The sequence below is a fragment of the Bufo bufo genome, chromosome 2 (genome assembly GCF_905171765.1).
Source record: "Bufo bufo chromosome 2, aBufBuf1.1, whole genome shotgun sequence".
Lineage (NCBI taxonomy): Eukaryota > Metazoa > Chordata > Amphibia > Anura > Bufonidae > Bufo > Bufo bufo.
Window position 1 is genome coordinate 694,155,700 of NC_053390.1, and position 20,684 is coordinate 694,176,383.

Sequence of the window (20,684 nt, forward strand, 5' to 3'; positions counted from 1 at the left end):
CAGGGAGTAAAAAACAAACGAAAAAGAAAAAAAAATGATTGCACAGAGAGGTGTAGTTCTGGCACAGACCATTGGCACCAGATCTACTCTGAAAAAGCTGATCGGCAGATATTGACATAGATCATCAATAATAAAATCCTGGAATACCCCTTTAAGAGGACATGACACAACACATGTCCTCTTAATCCTGGATTAAGATCTTATCATACATCATAGTGTAGAATACAAATATAGATACCGTCTATACAACTTACCTTGCGAAAGTTTGGTTGGCACTGCTGATCGAGCCATTTCGAATAGATGGATAAGGATCTGTTGGTGGTTAAATCTTCACACACAAAACCCATGCTCTCAGCGAACAAAGAAGCTAAAAGTGATAGGTTTGATAAGTTACCGTCTGGTTTTAATTGCTATTATCCTGCATGGACGTTCACATTACACTGACTTTGCAAAGTTAAAATCAAACCTACTTTAAAAAGACAACAGATGTCACAAAAGGAGAGAAGAGGAAAAGCTAATAACGCCACAATGATTGTTTCAAAGATCAGTGACCTTACCAGAACAGTCAGCTCGTCCCCGTCACATTGCTACCAAATAAATCTGCTGAATTCGATCAAAATAAACCTAAAAATTACCGAAGTCATGCCTTTTAGGCACATCTGTCACCTTGATCAACCCTATTAAAGTAGAAATACTGCCTGGTAGGGTTGGTCATGGTGACTAAAAGATGGCCTCTCTCTGCATTAGGTATTACTAATGCCGAGAAATGGCATACTGGGATCTGCACTAATGGCACAGTGAAGATCTACGAGTGGTCGTTCTCGCTCCGAGATCTTCACTACACATACACTGATGGTGGTACTGCCCAGGGCCTGGCCCTGTCAATCTCATTGGGTGGGGGAGTGGCAACAGGCAGAGGGGAAGGTGAAGAGGTGCACCGAGGGGCTGGCGTAGCGCCTTAACCGATGCAATATACTGCTAGCAACTGCACGGCATGAATACTGTGAACAAACAAAACGGTCCTCTGACCAAAAAAAATAATAATCACTTTAGGGGTCCTAACTATGTATCTAAAACTACATCTTTTATTATATTCACTTAAAACTGCTATTATAGAAAAGAAAAAATGTGTATGAGTAAAACCATCAGGACTAAGCAGAGGGCATCAGTTAACACCAGTATATGGCAGTGCTAAGATATGTGGTGTGTAGTGTTTTTATTATTATAATATCAACACCTCCATATATAACCTTTTTGTATTTTCACTTTTGCACCCTGTATGGTATTGCGGCGTATAGTGTAATGTGTTGCTGGTAACAGCAATATGTTCTAGGGGTGGTTATTAGCAGTGTGATTCAACTGGTGTCAGAGGACCGTTTTGTTTGTTGTCAGTAATTATCCCGCGGGTCCTAGCAAGGGCCCAAGTGTGTGTTTATATGAATACTGTGAACCACGAATGATGCTGATAACCACCATTTAGTATTACCAAATAATTACTTTCAGTAAAAGGGGGTTATTCTGTTTCTTAAAAAAAAAAAAAAAATACAATTTGCAACTTTTTGTGTCACTATTTTCAGAATCTTAGCTTGTTGTCAATAGGACAACCTTCATTGCTTGCCTTTGGACACAAAAGGTAATTATCCCTCACCATACACAGCTGAACCAGCTAACAATCTAGTGTGCAGGGACGTAGCTATAGGGGGTGCAGAGGTAGCAGTCGCTACTGGGCCCAAAGACCCTTGTGGTGCATAAGAAGACACCAGTATTAGGCCCCTTTCACACGGGCGAGTATTCCGCGCGGATGCGCTGCGTGAGTTGAACACATTGCACCCGCACTGAATACCGACCCATTCATTTCTATGGGGCTCTTCACATGAGCGGTGATTTTCACGCATCACTTGTGCGTTGCGTGAAAATCGCAGAATGCTCTATATTCTGCGTTTTTCACGCAACGCAGGCCCCATAGAAGTGAATGGGGTTGCGTGAAAATCGCAAGCATCCGCAAGCAAGTGCGGATGCGGTGCGATTTTCACGCACGGTTGCTAGGAGACGATCGGGATGGAGACCCGATAATTATTATTTTTCCTTATAACATGGTTATAAGGGAAAATAATAGCATTCTGAATACAGAATGCATAGTAAAATGGTGCTGGAGGGGTTAAATTTTTTTTAAAAATATTTTAACTCACCTTAGTCCACTTGATCGCACAGCCCGGCATCTCCTTCTGTCTCTTTTGCTGAACAGGACCTGTGGTGACGTCACTCACATGATCTTTTACCATGGTGATGGATCATGTGATGACCGGAGTGACGTCACCACAGGTCCTGTTCAGCAAAAGAGACAGAAGGAGATGCCGGGCTGCGCGAGCAAGTGGATTAAGGCGAGTTAAAATATATATATTTTTTTTAACCCCTCCAGCACCATTTTACTATGCATTCTGTATTCAGAATGTATTATTTTCCCTTATAACATGGTTATAAGGGAAAATAATACAATCTACAGAACACCGATCCCAAATCCGAACTTCTGTGAAGAAGTTCGGATTTGGGTACCAAACATGCCCAGGAGCGCCTCATATACACTAGCAGAGCATAGCTAAAAGCTCATGGGCCCTGGTGCAAGAATTCAGCTTGGACCCCCCTTCCCTCAGTGCTTTGGGGCAGGGAAGCATATAGCCTTTGTAAAACTGAACCACTTTCCTTACCCGATGGGCTATGTGCTTTCCTGCCCCAAAGCACTGAGTGAAGGGGGGCCCAAGCTGAACTCTTGCACCAGGGCCCATTAACCTTTAGCTATGCCCCTGCTAGTGTATATGAGGCGCTCCTGACCTGAAGTTTTTTCACCTAAACCTTTTGTTCTCCTGGGAGATAAGCAGTGACCATAGGTGTCTGGCAGTGGCTCTCTCCCTATTGAAAATGGCCAAACCAAGAAAGTATGTGTATTGGGGAGGCAGGAGAGACGCACAGCTATCGACGGTCTGTGCACCTTAAAAAGTGGTTCTCCAGTCTTATAATGAATTTTATCATCTGACCCCCAAAAATACTGTGGCCCTGATTTATCATAGCCCGGCGGTGTACGCCTCGACATTAGTGATGAGCGAAATTGTGTTTTCAGGTTCGGGGTACAAGGTTCGGGTTATCTAAGAATTCCGTTATGGATTCCGCTGAGCCTGCTAGTACCTTCTGCAGTTGTTTGCCCCCTACACCTCCCCTCTCCATGTTGGGCAGAGCAAGCCCTGTGAAAAACATTACAGACCAAAAGCATGCTGGGTCTGGTTTGCAGGAAGCTGAGAAAGACAGGAAGTTCTGCATGTAAATATCCTGCCCAGATGAAAGGCAGGGACGACAGGGGAAGTAAAGCACATACATGAAAAACAGGTACCTGGGGCACAAATCGGCAGTGTTTGGGGTACTGAATGCAGAGATGTAAAAAATGGGATTGTTGCTTTAAGTATTAGTACAGTTATCACAGCCATGTCTAGAAATAAGCTGAGCATGTCGGTGGTCCAGCTGTGGTGAACTAAAACAGTCAGTAGCTGTGGTCAAGATGACAACACACCAGGGCAGGTGGAGGGGGGAAAAAACATCAGTGGTGGGGGAATACTTTGAGAATTCCAAAATGTATTTATTTAGAGGCAACATCGGCGAAAAAACACTTTTTAACCCCTCAATAACCACCCAGGGCCCCAGTCTTTGGCATTGCTGCAGTGGAAGGGAGTTAATGCGCTGCTGTTCTTAGCACAGCTGGGATTAGAGAAAGCTCTGATCCCTGCTGTTAACACTTTGCTTGCAGTGGTCCATATTGTGGCATTATCAAACGGGAGCCCCCCATAAGATCAGGTCATCCAGTTCCCCTATGACCTGATCAGAGATTAAGAACCATCAGTAGTCAGGCCTGAGAGCCGATGAAGGACCCCGGGGCTGCCTGTTTAGTAAGCCTGCTGTTAGGGCACACTAGTGTTTTCTTAACAGATGCCTGTGTCATAGTGACACAGAGTATGATCTATTAATATACAGGAAGTTTGAAATAAAGTTTGAAAACAGTAATCCCAAAATGGGATTTAAAAATGCTATAAATGTGATAAAAAATATTAGAGAAATAAAAAACACTGATGAACAAAAAAAAAAACACACCAAAATAAAAAATGCAATTATTTACTATAAAATACATTTCTCTGTGCACATCTTAATAAAAAAAAACTATACATATTAGGTATCGACATCACATCAATAACCCAAAAAATTCATTTAATCAAAAAAATAACCAAAAAAAAACACCAAAAATAATTTTTTTCTATATTTCCACAGAAAAAGTTAATACATGTTACACCATAATTTATATCTACCCACAAACTTTGCCAAAAATACTAAAATTTCTCCCGTGTAAAACAAGGTCTCAGACAGCCAGTGAAAATATAAAGTCATGGCTGCTGATATGCAGAGAGGCAAAAACGAAAAAAATCTTGCTGGTGATTAAGGGGTTAAACTACTTTTTTTCACACATATAAGGCTTGGGCAACACGACGACGTGTCGTACGACGAATAGGGCACAACTACACTGCAACGTGTCGCACCAATGTCGCGCATCAATTTTTATAATGATAGTCTATGGCAGGGATCAGCAACCTCCGGCACTACAGCTGTTGTGAAACTACAACTCCCAGCATGCTTCTTTTACTTCTGTGGGAGTTCAGAGAACAGCCAAGCAAGTGTGCATGATGGGAGATGTAGTTCCACAACACCTGCAGTGCCGGAGTTTGCTGATCCCTGGTCTATGGTGTCGTACTGCAACAGAAAAATCCATCTTGGATCGATTTTTTGCTACTGTCTAGGGATGGGCGAATCGACTTCGGATGAAACATCCGAAGTCGATTCGCATAATACTTTGTTTGAATACTGTACGGAGCGAGCGCTCCGTACAGGATTAGAATGTATTGGCTCAGATGAGCCGAAGTTATTACTTTGCGAAGTCTTGCGAGACTTCAATAATTACTTCATAAATTACTACTGTAAAAAAACATGTCCCGAACTCGGGTTCGGTTCCAAGTGGTACCTTGTTAATTACACTATAACATTTGGCACAGTGGACAGGGCACAGGAAAGTCGTTTTAATTGCATTAGAAAATGAGAGGTGAAAGCAACTAACGCCAATTCAGATCTACATACCGGATTCCCCAACTAGAAACGTGTGCTTTGTGTGCTCCATGACTGCCCGGGCCACACCTATGGCATTTTTTATTCGTCTAAGACTGGCTACTGCGCCAACTTCCATTGTGTTTCTGAAATACAGACAGATGTAATGAGATAGAGGACTTGTTAACCTAATCAGGACCCATGCACACAACCATATCCATTTTGCAGTTCTCAAATCACGGATACCGCCCGTGTGCGTTCCACATTTTCCTGTTCCGCATGTCCTGCCCTATTTTATTCTTGTCTGCAAAAGGGGGGACGGTGGAACAGACATACCGATGCAATCGACATGAATGGGCCCGTCTGCAGGTGGTCTTAACCATGTGTTTTTCACCTACACTGGCAGGTTTGACCACATTTCTTCTATTGTGTATGGGCACCTTATAGCTCCATGCATCATTTTGCTGTTTTCGGGTTTCAATCTGTAGTTGTGTTCAACTGAAAGATGCATTTAGCAGCATCTGGGTGTCATCCAGTTTGCTACATGATTAACCCCCCCAACAGTGACATCAAAGTTGGAAAAACCCTCCCAAAAATGTTGTTTTTATTGTAGATTTTGAATTTATGTTTCAAGTAAATCTAGCTGGTACACAACTCAAGTGACTGAAAGAGGACCTTTCACTAGTTTAAAAACTAAAAACTAACTATATCAGTGGGCAGAGCGGCGCCCAGGGGTCCCCCTGGGAGTCCCAGGCTATGAGCTGTGCGCTACGATTGGCCAGCGCTGCAGCAAGGGACAACCCTAATACAAAAATTCCGCCCAGTACAACAGAGGGAGCTGCAGACACCGGAGCCTATACCGGGCGAACGGAGCGGCGCCCAGACATACTAGTAAGTGCAGGGGGACCCCTGGGCGCCGCTCTGCCCACTGATATAGTTCGTTTTTAGTTTTTAAACTAGTGAAAGGTCCTCCAAGTGCATTTTAACCTCTTGGTGATGTAACCAATTTTTGCCTTAAAGGGGACCTGTCACCAGTTTTATGGTGTCCTAAGGGCAACATAAATAAGTGACTGATTTTCTTAGCAAAATGCTGGGTCACTTTCTTTAATTGACCCAGTCAATCTGCCAACATCTTGTATTGAAAAGCTCCAGCTCATAATGATGAGTCATGAATATTCATGAGCTCCTGACTCTCCCCGCCTACCTGCTGCTGATTGACAGTTTTTTTCCATATGAATCAGCAGCAGGTGGGCAGGGGAGTGGCTATAGCTCTGAATTAAAAAACCGCTGGACTCAAATTGGCTCATTAGCATGCGGCATCTTTGTGTGTATATTATGAGGTAACCATCTGTCACACCAGTAAGTGAATACATCTAAGGTACTTTTTAGTAGTTAATGATTGTATAAAATTAGTTAGATTATAATCAAATATCCACATGACAGGTTCCCTTTAAAGGGGTTATATATATATATATATATATATATATATATATATATATATATATTTTACACACACACACACACACACACACTCTCACCTAAAGAATTATTAGGAACACCATACTAATACGGTTTTGGACCCCCTTTTTGATGGAGATTTGAGGGATGCACATCCAGGGCACAAAGCTCCTGTTCCACCACATCCCAAAGATGCTCTATTGGGTTGAGATCTGGTGACTGTGGGGGCCATTTTAGTACAGTGAACTCATTGTCATGTTCAAGAAACCAATTTGAAATGATTCGAGCTTTGTGACATGGTGCATTATCCTGCTGGAAGTAGCCATCAGAGGATGGATACATGTTCTCATTCTGTTTACGCCAAATTCGGACTCTACCATTTGAATGTCTCAACAGAAATCGAGACTCATCAGACCAGGCAACATTTTTCCAGTCTTCAACAGTCCAATTATGGTGAGCTCGTGCAAATTGTAGCCTCTTTTTCCTATTTGTAGTGGAGATGAGTGGTACCCGGTGGGGTCTTCTGCTGTTGTAGCCCATCCGCCTCAAGGTTGTGCGTGTTGTGGCTTCACAAATGCTTTGCTGCATACCTCGGTTGTAACGAGTGGTTATTTCAGTCAACGTTGCTCTTCTATCAGCTTGAATCAGTCGGTCCATTCTCCTCTGACCTCTAGCATCCACAAGGCATTTTTGCCCACAGGACTGCCACATACTGGATGTTTTTCCCTTTTCACACCATTCTTTGTAAACCCTAGAAATGGTTGTGCGTGAAAATCCCAGTAACTGAGCAGATTGTAAAATACTCAGACCGGCCCGTCTGGCACCAACAACCATGCCACGCTCAAAATTGCTTAAATCACCTTTCTTTCCCATTCTGACATTCAGTTTGGAGTTCAGGAGATTGTCTTGACCAGGACCACCCCCCTAAATGCATTCAAGCAACTGCCATGTGATTGGTCGACTAGATAATTGCATTAATGAGAAATAGAACAGGTGTTCCTAATAATTCTTTAGGTGAAATATATATATATATATATATATATATATATATATATATATATATATATATATATATATATATATACACACACACACACACACACATACATACATACACACACTGCTCAAAAAAAATAAAGGGAACACAAAAATAACATCCTAGATCTGATTTAATTAAATATTCTTCTGAAATACTTTGTTCTTTACAAAGTTGAATGTGCTGACAACAAAATCACACAAAAATAAAAAAAATGGAAATCAAATTTTTCAACCCATGGAGGTCTGGATTTGGAGTCACACTCAAAATGAAAGTGGAAAAACACACTACAGGCTGATCCAACTTTGATGTAATGTCCTTAAAACAAGTCAAAATGAGGCTCAGTAGTGTGTGTGGCCTCCACGTGCCTGTATGACCTCCCTACAACGCCTGTGCATGCTCCTGATGAGGTGGCGGACGGTCTCCTGAGGGATCTCCTCCCAGACCTGGACTAAAGCATTTGCCAACTCCTGGACAGTCTGTGGTGCAACGTGACGATGATGGATAGAGCGAGACATGATGTCCCAGATGTGCTCAATTGGATTCAGGTGTGGGGAACGGGCGGGTCAGTCCATAGCATCAATGCCTTCGTCTTGCAGGAACTGCTGACACACTCCGGCCACATGAGGTCTAGCATTGTCTTGCATTAGGAGGAATCCAGGGCCAACTGCACCAGCATATGGTCTCACAAGGGGTCTGAGGATCTCATCTCGGTACCTAATGGCAGTCAGGCTACCTCTGGCGAGCACATGGAGGGCTGTGCGGCCCTCCAAAGAAATGCCACCCCACACCATTACTGACCCAATGCCAAACCGGTCATGCTGGAGGATGTTGCAGGCAGCAGAACGTTCTCCACGGCGTCTCCAGACTCTGTCACGTCTGTCACATGTGCTCAGTGTGAACCTGCTTTCATCTGTGCACAGGGCGCCAGTGGCGAAATTGCCAATCTTGGTGTTCTCTGGCAAATGTCAAACGTCCTGCACGGTGTTGGGCTGTAAGCACATCCCCCACCTGTGGACGTTGGGCCCTCATATCACCCTCATGGAGTCTGTTTCTGACTGTTTGAGCAGACACATGCACATTTGTGGCCTGCTGGATGTCATTTTGCAGGGCTCTGGCAGTGCTCCTCCTGTTCCTCCTTGCACAAAGGCGGAGGTAGCGGTCCTGCTGCTGGGTTGTTGCCCTCCTACGGCCTCCTCCACGTCTCCTGATGTACTGGCCTGTCTCCTGGTAGCGCCTCCATGCTCTGGACACTACGCTGACAGACACAGCAAACCTTCTTGCCACAGCTCGCATTGATGTGCCATCCTGGATAAGCCACACTACCTGAGCCACTTGTGTGGGTTGTAGACTCAGTCTCATGCTACCACTAGAGTGAAAGCACCGCCAGCATTCAAAAGTGACCAAAACATCAGCCAGGAAGCATAGGAACTGAGAAGTGGTCTGTGGTCACCACCTGCAGAACCACTCCTTTATTGGGGGTGTCTTGCTAATTGCCTATAATTTCCACCTGTTGTCTATCCCATTTGCACAACAGCATGTGAAATTGATTGTCACTCAGTGTTGCTTCCTAAGTGGACAGTTTGATTTCACAGAAGTGTGATTGACTTGGAGTCACATTGTATTGTTTAAGTGTTCCCTTTATTTTTTTTTAACAGTGTATTTTCATAACTTGGGGCAGTATGGTGTTATAGTTATTATTGGTGAACTGTGTGAATCCAGCCTTAGGTCTCATGCACAAGACCGTATTTTTTGTCTGCATCTGATCTGAATTTTGTGTGGATCAGATGCGGACCCATTCATTTCTTTGGGGCTGCAAAATATGTGTGCTCTCCGCGTATGTATGTCTGTTCCGCTGCCCGCTAAAAAGACAGAACAAGTCCTATTCTTGTCAGTATTGCACACATAACCGGTATCCATGTTTTGTGAATCCGGAGTCTACAGACTGCAAAACAGATACGGTGGTGTGCATGAGGCCTAACAGTGGTAGCAACCCTTGCTAAATACTTACTGCACTAGGGGTTGGCCCATCCTAGACAATGGGGGCATATCGCTAGGATATGCCCCCATTGTCTGATAGGTGTCGGTCCCATCTCTTGGACCTGCACCTACACTGAGAATGGAGTGGGGAAAGATGGTGGAGGGTGTACTGTGCATGTGCAGCCGCCCTCCATTTCTAAAATAGAAGTGTACTGGCTCGGCTATTTCCGTCGGACCCATAGAAATGAATGGGAGTGGTGGCCACACAAGCGCCGTGCGCTCCCTTTCACTTGTATAGGGTGAGCGCTTGGCGGTGGCTGGAACCCGGGAAACCCGGGGCCCTCCAGCCACAGCTCTCCCCACTCTGTTCTCGGTGTAGGTGTGGGTCCCAGAGGTGGGACCTGCACCTATCAGACAATCGGGGCATAACCTAGCAATACGCCACCATTGTCTATGATGGGCCAACCCCTTTAACATCTATGCCTTCCATATACACAAACTACCCCTTGCCCTGCTCTTTGATAGGTTGGCAAAGTACGGGGACCAGTAGTAGCTAAAAGCTCTGATGACCTTCAGAATCTTCTGTATTATTCGCCGTTGGTGACCAGGACATTGAGATGCATACAGCACCAGGTTTAGTCCTCTCTGTTTAGAAGCCAGCAAGAACACAGCCTTTAATGGTGGTCTAACACCAAGATCAACAGGTGTACATGTTGGTAGCACTCTACAATGTGGCCACCAGATGGCAGGGTCCATTGTATCCTCTATGTGCAGAGGTTTTCGCCCCTAGAAATATTGCTTCTACAAAAGGATGTTTTCATACATAAGGCTCCCGCCCTTCAGCGGAAGACATGGAGCCGCGCCGCCTGCTGCGCCGTGTGCATGAGCCCCAAGGTGACAGCAATGGTAACTTCAAGTAAAATGAGGGACTCGAGAACAAAGCGCAAAAACCTGTGCAATGTGACAAATGGCAAAATATACAAGAACATATAGTTACCCATTCATAATCATTGCGTCCAGCGTTGTTTCTCCAGATTCATCAGGGCTTCCTCCATATCCCACTGAGCCATCACACTGGTCAGTTTCACACTGGGCACAGCCCGTCTCCACTGCATCCAGTGCGGATCCACGAGCCGCTAGGGCTTTCCAAGCTATGAAACAGCAAGAGCACAAATATAGTCAATGCACACAAGGCAGGCACCGCGATTTCTCCAGGATGTACCAATAATCTAACGCTGGCCAAACACATTACAAAAATGTCAGCTGGGCCTCCCAACGCCTCTCGTGTCATGTGTATGGGGGCCTCCCAACGCCTCTCGTGTCATGTGTATGGGGGCCTCCCAACGCCTCTCGTGTCATGTGTATGGGGGCCTCCCAACGCCTCTCGTGTCATGTGTATGGGGGCCTCCCAACGCCTCTCGTGTCATGTGTATGGGGGCCTCCCAACGCCTCTCGTGTCATGTGTATGGGGGCCTCCCAACACCTCTTTGCTCCGTCCTATTAGAAGTCTATGGGAAAACATAACGGATCCGTCTGGGTCCTGTCGACAGCACTTTGTTTTCCGTCTTGCATAACTGGAACCAGACGGATCCGTTTTGATTCCCATAGACTTCTATTAGGACGGAGAGCAAACGGAATTCCTTTTAAAGGCGTCCGTTTTGCATTCCATCATAATACAAGTCTGTGGGCAGCAAAACGGATCTGTCCTTCTGTCTTATGGATTCCGTTATGTTCCATTATAACCCTCTTATAACGGAAAGCCATAACGGACTCCATAACGCTAGTGTGAACCCACCCTTACATGTATTATTAGGTACTTTCACATGACCTGATGTAGGCCCCAGACCAGCCTTGAGTATTTTCCAGCAGGCTGCTGGTCAATGTAAAGAAGGGGGTATGCCCGGGTTCAGAGCTGTGCCCGGACAACCGCTTTAAGAACAGTTCAGGCAAGATGGCCGCCCCCGTAATAATGTTCAGGAAATAGAATAAAAAAATCTGTAATCTGGAAATAAAATCAGATTAGGAAAAAAGGAGACGCGTTCCCATCTGGTTTTAACTGGCAAATACAATATTTGGTGACACATTTCCTATAAAATCCGGCACGTTGCAGTCATGACACATGGGCAGCTTTTATACCGCAGCTGTGCGCTGCACACAGGACCTAGTGACCGCTAGAAACCATGTGGTTTTCACGGACCCATAGACGATACTGGACACGGACAAAATAGAGCATACACCCGTGCTAAAATCACGGACTGTGGTAAAGAACTGGTATGTAATGGGGGCGTGTGCTGTCCGTGGAGAACACGTACGTGAATGCGACTATGGGCCTCATACCACCATGTGCATGCCGCCATTTTATTTTTACCTCCTGTAGAAATGTCCTCACCTTGTCCGCAAAACAGACAAGAATAGAACATGTTCTATTTTTTGAGGGTTGCGGACGGCATACGGTGTTCTGTCTGCATCTTTTGCCGCCCTATTGCAGTGAATGGGTCCGCATCCGATGCGTAAAAAAACGTGGATCGGATGCAGAACCAAAACCAGGTTGCTGTGCAGGAATCGTCTACCTCTGAGTGCAGTGGAGTCTCTATAGGAAGCAGTCCTGGTAGTCAGGGCGCAGCCACCACCACAGGAGGGCGCTGCACACCCCCTGATATACTAGCCCCGCGCAAAAGCCTCACCTGCCTGTGTCGCGCTGTGGAAGGGCCATGTGGTGACGACGAGGGGCAGCGGGGGCTGCGAGCACACGGCACACAGCTGGGCGGCCAGCACGTACAGCACCGGGGAGCCGCCGCCCTCCATCTCTCTGCCGGAAATGCAGCCGTGTGCACGGCGCTGAGGGGAGGGCGTCTGACAGGGAAGCTGTACTGGGGAGGAGGACAGACATATAGAGCGTGGTGTGATGCATAGTACTACTGCCTTATGGAAGAGCCTAGCACAGCGCCCCCTATAGGAGGGCAGTCCACAGCGCCCCCAGGGAGCAGCCAGTAGTGCCGTATAGCGGACCGGAGCCGCTACGTGTGGCCATGCCTGTGTCATAGAGACAGTGAGGAAAGCGCCTGGGCTAGTGGGCTGTATTCACAAAATGCAACACACTGCCGGCTTTTCACGGCAATTTTGCATGTCTGTGTGCATCCATTTTCTGGCCATCTATGTTTCAGCCGTTTTACATCGTTTTTTCATCCATTTTTAACAGCTGTGAGTTCATTGGCTTTTTTTTTTTGTCACCCCTTTCCTTCCTTATACATAATGCCCCACATAGCGGGCCAGAATATGTATGTGCCCCACATCAGACCCTTCTGCATCCAGTGCAGGGACAGTGTTCTCTCGTGTGCATGTGGGGAGACATTTTTACTTAACCCCTGAAAGGCCCTTTTTTTTTTTTTTTTTTTTTTTTACATTGAGTTTAGTGGGACCCGTCTGGCACCAATAAATATTCGACCCCTAGAGCCACCCTGACACTAGTGAGGCTTCATCTGAAGAGACTGGCCTCAAGAAAAGTAGATTGGTGGGTTGGGAATTAGGGAAATCAATGCATCCGACAAAGAAATGTAGAAGTGCTTCTTCCTCATGGCCTTATTATTAGAGATGAGCAAATCGACTTCATATGCAACATCCGAAGTCGATTCGCATAAAACTTTGTTCTAATAGTATTAGAATGTATTGGCTCCGATGAGCCGAAGTTATTGCTTCGCAAAGTCTTGCGAGACTTTGAGTAAGAACGTCATAAACAAATTTGTACTGTAAAAAAAACATTTCCCGAACTCTGTTTCGGTTCCAAGTGTTACCTCAGAACTGAACCCAAGTTCAGGAAATGTTTTTTTACAGTACAAATTAAGTTATGAAGTTATTACTCGAAGTCTCGCGAGACTTTGCGAAGCAATAACTTCGGCTCATCGGAGCCAATACATTCTAATACTGTATGGATCTCCTGCTCTGTACAGTATTGGAACAAAGTTTTATGCGAATCGACTTCGGATGTTTCGCTCATCCCTAATTATTATTCAAGGTTTGGTAGACTCTCTAAGTTGCAGCCTATAGAAACCAACTGTTCTCTTACCCAGATGATTAGGATTCCAGTTTCCGGCAGGGGCACAGCCTGGCCAACCATGTAAGAGGAGGCAGCACTGAGAGGCTCCCGTCCTACCTCCTTCAATTCTCCTCCATCCTCCTCCTGCAATGGACAAAAACTGTCCTGGATGCCACCAGACGTCGTCGCCAAACAAACAGATACCTTCTGTGTCATTATGACACGGAACAGGGAAGAGAGAGAGGGATCAGAAGGACGCCAGGCCTCCTGCCACTCCGAGGCAAGATGGCGCCGCATTAGAGGCGCGGGCAGCGGAGGTTGCAGCCTGCTTTGTTAATATGCCCGCTCATCCTCAGTGCCCCCCATGCCTGCTGTGATAACTACCGCCACTACAAACAACACAGCCCCTGGGCCCTCCTGAAGGCCCCTACCAAGCGCAAGTGACCTCCAAAATGGCGGCCTTGCAGGCAGATAACACCATCAACCTGCACGCACCATCCTGCACACTTGAAGGTGCCTCCATCAGGAATGTTCATATACCTGCTGGTGAGCCTACTATAAAGGACATATACGCTGTTGTACAGTGTTGCAGCAGATAATTAAACATTCTTTCATCAGTTTAGCCCTAGTCTAATTATGGTCTTACCTTATAGGGCGGCCCCTGTTCCGTTAGATTTCCCTACCCGTGAGATTTCCCTACCCTCGTCACTTCCTGCTGTGACGAGGCAGCACCGGACATGACATGAAGGAGGTGTGCTGCGCAGGCGCACAACGACGGGTAAGGGAAATTTCACAGCAGAGTTAGGGTAGGGAAGAATTACGGGCCAGTGCGCAGGCGCGGTGATCGGATGGATGTTCTCAGCTGACACCGGCCGACATTGCGCATGCGCTGGGAGCTTCACCAGCGGTTAGGGTAGGGAAAAAGCACTGGCCCGTAATTTTTCCCTACCCTAACCGCTGGTGAGGCTCCCAGCGCATGCGCAGTGTCGGCCGGTGTCCAGCTAACTCTGCTGTGAAATTTCCCTACCCCGTCGTTGTGCGCCTGCGAGGCACACCTCCTCGCGTCATGTCCGGTGCTACCGCGTCACAGCAGCAAGTGACAAGGGTAGGGAAATCTAACGGAACACCCCCACTGATGCCATGGCACTTTTTTTTTTTTTTCGCTGTTGGCCCCGTTGATTTCGGCACCTTATATTATAATGAGCCGACTCGGTTATACTAGGCGGAGACTCGCAGTTTTGCTGGGTGCGGTTCTCTTCTCCCTGGCTGTGAGCGCATCCAATCAGCGCGCACCGCTCTTAGCCAGGGAGAATGAGCTCCTCCCCTCCTGATAGGGCTAACAGCAGACGAACGGGGGGTTATTTGGAAAAAAATAAAGTGTCATGGCATCAGTGGGGGCCACCCTATAAGGGAAAACCATAATTAGACTAGGGCTAAACTGATGAAAGGTCCTCTTTAACTCTCACGTGGGCAATCTACAGGAAAATGTCTCCCTTATCAGACAGGATCTGAGACAAGTCAATGAGAAGATGAAAGAGTGAGCAATGTGGAGGACCAATTACCCCCAGTAAAATGGGATCTTGGCAGGATTATACATAATGTGTCTTTACTGATGTCCAAAACTGATGACCTCGAAAATAGGTCGCGCAGAAATAATCTCAGATTGGTGGGGGTCCCTGAGAGGGCAGAGGGGTCCGACCCAGTGATGTTTTTTGAAGATTGGCTGACACACAAGTTTGGCCAGGACTCATTCTCTCATGTATTTGCCATTGAACGGGCACATAGAGTGCCTCTCCGAGCTCCACCACCAGGGCTCCCCCCCCCCCCCCCCACGTCCAGTCTTGATGAAACTACTACACTTCAGGGATAGGGACTGCATTCGCAGGAAACCCAGGCCCTGACCTCCTCATCAATGGGAACAAAATATCCATCTTCCCGGATTTTTCCGCTAAAGTGCAACGCAAAAGAGCAACGTTCCAAGATGTGAAACGCAGCCAACGGGACTTACAACTTCACTACTCTGCTATATCCCGCCAAGCTGAGGGTAGCTTCTCATGGAGAAGTCTGCATGTTTGATACTCCTTTGGATGCTGCGCAATAGTGGGAGACTAACGAACACTCCCTCAAGGCAAGAAAAGACACCGGATGACGTGTACACCCCTCTACCAGGGCGGGAGATTTACATAACTGGCGCAATACTGAATGGACGCGCCGGATAAGCGTCACATATTTTTCCCTTTTTTTTCTTTTTCCTCTTTCTCCCCCCTTCCCTGTATGATATATTCTATTTTCTCCTGCTTTTTTCTACTATCCTTTTCCCCACTTACTGGAATGTTATACTCAGTGCTCTCTTTATATTATAGGTAATGTAATCTTGTTGTTTGGCACAGGAGTACTAATGTATATAGCACTGGTAGGTGCCCTATCTCTATAATGGCGCTTTTATTAGGCCTCTTTCACGCGAGCGTGACGGATTGGCTCCGGATGCATTCAGGGTGCGTTCAGTGAAACTCGAACCATTTTGCAAGCAAGTTCAGTCAGTTTTGTCTGCAATTGCGTTCAGTTTTTTTCCGCGCGGGTACAATGCGTTTTGATGCGTTTTTTTCATGCTCGTGATGAAAAACAGAAGTTTTACAAACAACATCTCTTAGCAACCATCAGTGAAATGGATGCAATGCGTTTTTCACACAGCCCCATTCACTTCTATGGGACCAGGGCTGCATGAAAAACGCAGAATATAGAACATGCTGCGATTTTCACGCAACGCACAAGTGAGGGGTGAAAAACAACGCTCATGTGCACAGCCCCATAGAAATGAATGGGTCAGGATTCAGTGCGGGTGCTATGCGCTCACATCACGCATTGCACCCGTGTGGAAAACTCGCTCGTGTGAAAGGGGCCTTAGTAGGATGTCCTCTGTAGAATCTATTCTTTGGGAGGTAGGCTAGCGGCGGTATCTTAGTACATGTCTGATTACAGTTTCTTGCTGTTGATTATTTTTGCCTCAGTTATATTACTTGTCTTATTTTTATGGGATACATGCTTGGGAAATACTGGTATGTTTATCATTTATGTTTGGGAGGCTCTAGGGAAGAGACGGTTGGGCTAACAATCTGGACCAATGAGCGGTGGTGGCTAATTCCACACTGTTCATGGCCTGCCTATCCTGTTGCAATATGTTGACATCTAGATTATGGCTGAAAAACTTACAGTTGTGGGATGAAATGTTAGAGGACTGGGGGAGGCAACGAAACGCGCGGCCATATATCTCGCACTCCAGCAATGTCAGCCGGCCATTATTTGATTGTCTGAGACGCATTTGGTGCCTACCACTACCCGCCTGCTGAGCAGACCATGGGTGGGTCAGTCCTTCCCTTCTACATTATCTATACACTCTTCTCGGGGGGGGGGGAGGGGTGCACTTGTTATCATTTTTCTTTAGTTTTAGTAGCGGTATATATTCCTCCAACATACAACAGTGAGGTCCTAAAGGAGGCAATGTCTTTTACAGAGGGGTGCTCCCCATGTCCGATCCTTTTAATAGGTGACTTTAACACATGCCCCTCACCACGGTTGGATAGGTTGGGGGTGACAGACTCAGCAGGGACGAATAGTGACACGTTATTTGCTAAGCTTTTAACCCCTTTCCGACATATACCGTAATACTACGTCATGGCGGCAAGTGATTTGCCGCATTTTTACGTACTATTACTTCATGGTGGTTGGGCAGGCACCGGAGGGGTGCGCGCCCGATCACTGCAGGGGCCCGGCAGTCCGTGATAGCCGGGCCCCTGCTGTATCCGCCGGCATCGCTGTAAAAGCTGATGCCGGCGTATTAACCCCTTCTATGCCACGGTCAGCCCCAGGCTGGGTCTCTTAGGCAACCTGTTAGTGTATTACTTAGTGTAATACATAAACAGGCAATGCATTACAATACAGATGTATTGTAATGCATTGCAGAGAGGATCGGACCCTCAAAAGTTGAAGTCCCAGAGTAGGACAGAAATAAAGTTTAAAAAAAAAAGTGTTTTTAATAAAAAAAATAAAGTTTTAAGTAAAATAAAGAAAAAAACACCCCTTTCCCCTGATTTTATAATAAAAAATATAAAGAAAAAAAAGGAAAAAAACAAACATATTAGGTATTACCGCGTCCGTAACGACCGGCTCTATAAATATATATCACATGATCCACCCCGTCCGATAAACACCATAAAAAAAAGTTAATAAAACTGTCAAAAAAAGTCATTTTTATCACCTTACATCACAAAAGGTGCAACACTAAGCGATCAAAAAGGTATATGTCCCACAAAATGGTAGCAATAAAACTGTCACCTTATCCCGCAAAAAATTAGCCTCTACCTAAGACAATCTGTCAAAAAATAAAAAAGCTATAGCTCTCAGACTATGAAGACACTAAAACATATTTTTTTTTTTGTTTTAAAAATGCTATTATTATGTAAAAAATAAAAAGGAAAAAGTATACATATTAGGTATTGCCACGTCCATAACAATCTGCTCTATAAAAATGTCACATGATCTAACCCCCTAAAAACTGTGCTAAAACAACCAATTTTTTTGGTCACCTTGCCCCATAAAGTTTAATAATGGATGATCAAAATATGTACCCAAAAATGGTACCAATAAAAACTTCAACTTTTCCTGCAAAAAACGAGCTCCTGCACAGGACGATCGGCAGAAAACAATAAATAAAAATAAGGCGTTCAGAAAATGGAGACACAAAAACATCTTTTTTTTTATTTTTATGCTTTATTATCTAGAACTGAAACAAACAAAGAAAATAGACATATTTGATATCATTGCATCTGTAACAACCTGTTCTAAAAAAAATAGCACATGATCTACCCTGTCAGGTGAATGTTATAAAAACGGTGCCAAAACAGCAATTTTTTTTGTTACCTTGCCTCACAAAAAACGTAATATAGAGCAATTAAAAATCATATGTACCACAAAATAGTACCAATAAAACTGGCACCTTATCCCCTAGTTTCCAAAATGGGGTAACTTTTTGGAAATTTCTACTGTAGGGGTGCATCAGGGGGGCTTCAAATGGGACATGGCATCTAAAAATCAGTCCAGCAAAATCTGCCTTCTAAAAACCATATGGTGCTCCTTTTCTTCTGCACCCTGCTGTGTGCCCTTATATCAGTTTATGACCACATGTGGGGTGTTTCTGTAAACCGCAGGATCAGGGTAATAAATATTGAGTTTTGTTTGGCTGTTAACCCACTATGTGTTAAAGAAAAAAATGGATTAAAATGGAAAATCTGCCAAAAAAGTCAAGTGTGGAACACCTAAAGGATTAACAAAGTAAAATCAGTTTTGAGTAATTTGAGGGGTTTAGTTTCTGCAAAGGGGTCACTTATGGGGGATTTCCACTATGTAAGCCCCACAGAGTGACTTCAGACCTGAACTGGTCCTTAAAAGGTGGGTTTTGGAAATTTTCTTAACAAATTTAAGAATTGGTTCTAAAATTCTAAGCCTTCTAACATTCTAAAAAAAATAAAATGACATTTCCAAAATGATGCCAACATAAAGTAGACATATGGGGAATGTTAAGTAATAACTATTTTATGAGGTATCACTTTCTGTTTTAAAAGCAGAGAAATTGAAATTTTGGGATTTTTTCATAAATAAATGTAAAATATATTGACTCAAATTTATGACTATAATGAATTACAATGTGTCACGAGAAAACAATCTCAGAATGGCTTGGATAAATAAAAGTGTTCCAAAGCAGGAGGTGAAAACTGGCCCGGGGTAGAAGGGGTTAAGGGAATTGGGTCTGTCTGATATCTGGCGGGTGAGAAACCCAAAGGCGCGTCAATTCTCCTGCTTCTCTAATTTGTATCACTCTCTCTCCAGGATTGACTTGGCTATAGGGTCATCAGACCTATTGTCCTTTGTGGTGGACGCTACGTATCTGCCCAGGAGCCTGTCCGATCATTCCCCTATATAGATAGTTCTCAAATTGGGTGTCGGTACATGGAAGCTCAACCCTTTTTGGCTGCGGCTGGTGGACAGTGGGGAGGAAATCACGGTTAAATTACAGGAATTCTTTGCTACCAATGTGGGATAGGCACTTAAGGGAGCTGTATGTTATGTTATGCCTTTAAGGCATTCATAAGGGGGCTGTATATCTAGTGGGTTAGCCTGCATAAAACAACGTCTAGACACGCCTTGAAGCTACTTCAAAAATCAGTTGTGGAGACGGAAATGCAGTTTGTTGAGTCTTCTACCCGTGAGAATGAGACTTTATGGTTGGCGGAGCAAGTAGCTTTAAAGGAACATTTACTGCATACTGCTGACGATAAACGCTTCTTTCTCAGACAGAAGTACTTTGAGGCTGGGGAGGGCTCGGGTAGGTTGTTAGCTAGAATAGTACGGGAGCAAGATGGACCATTCAGAGTGCTGGCTATCCAGAATGCTGAAGGTTCACTGGTCACTGCTGATATGGATATACTGTCAGTATTTCACTCATACTGCAAACACCTATATAAGTCCAAACTGTCAAGGGGCCCAGAAGACATAGCGCAATACCTCACTGGCATTTCTATCCCCAGAATCTCAAGGGAGCATGCGATTTGTCTGGACCAGCCTCTTAGATTGGAGGAACAGAAGTTGGGGCTTGGATCATTCCTGAATAAAAAGGCCTTAGATGGCTTACCAGCGGAGCTCTTTAAAAAATATAGCACTGTCCTACTACCTCAGCCCCCCCACCGTGCGGTATCAAAGGGATAAAGGGTAGCTGCTAGGCCAGGACGCCGGGATCAGGTCACCTCCTATTGCATCCCTAATCCTCTCCCTAGCTCTTAACCGTATGAGCCAACCCAGATGGTAGGAGGGCTCATACTCCGGAACCTCGGGGCCCAATTAACCATCAAGAAATCCCTGGACTAGGAGCAGGGTAAAGACGACCTGTTCCTCCACAACACAGAGGAACAGGAGTCTCTAAAGGCCTAGCCGCAAGGAGAGGGGAACACATACAGCTATAGAGATGGCAGGTAAGCAAAACCTATAACACAC

General features: G+C 45.2%; 1 protein-coding gene across 1 annotated transcript in view; it reads right to left on the reverse strand.

The window, feature by feature from the left end:
* Positions 1–12,796, reverse strand: part of AGA (aspartylglucosaminidase) — a 37,983-nt gene extending 25,187 nt beyond the window's left edge. The window contains exons 1-4 of the mRNA XM_040418696.1: positions 12,292–12,796; positions 10,605–10,758; positions 5,167–5,279; positions 255–367 (exon numbers count right to left, since the gene is read on the reverse strand). Coding sequence (XP_040274630.1) covers positions 255–367; positions 5,167–5,279; positions 10,605–10,758; positions 12,292–12,649 — 738 coding nt within the window. The 5' untranslated portion in view covers positions 12,650–12,796. The remainder of the gene's footprint in view (positions 1–254; positions 368–5,166; positions 5,280–10,604; positions 10,759–12,291) is intronic.
* Positions 12,797–20,684: the final 7,888 nt, after the last annotated feature.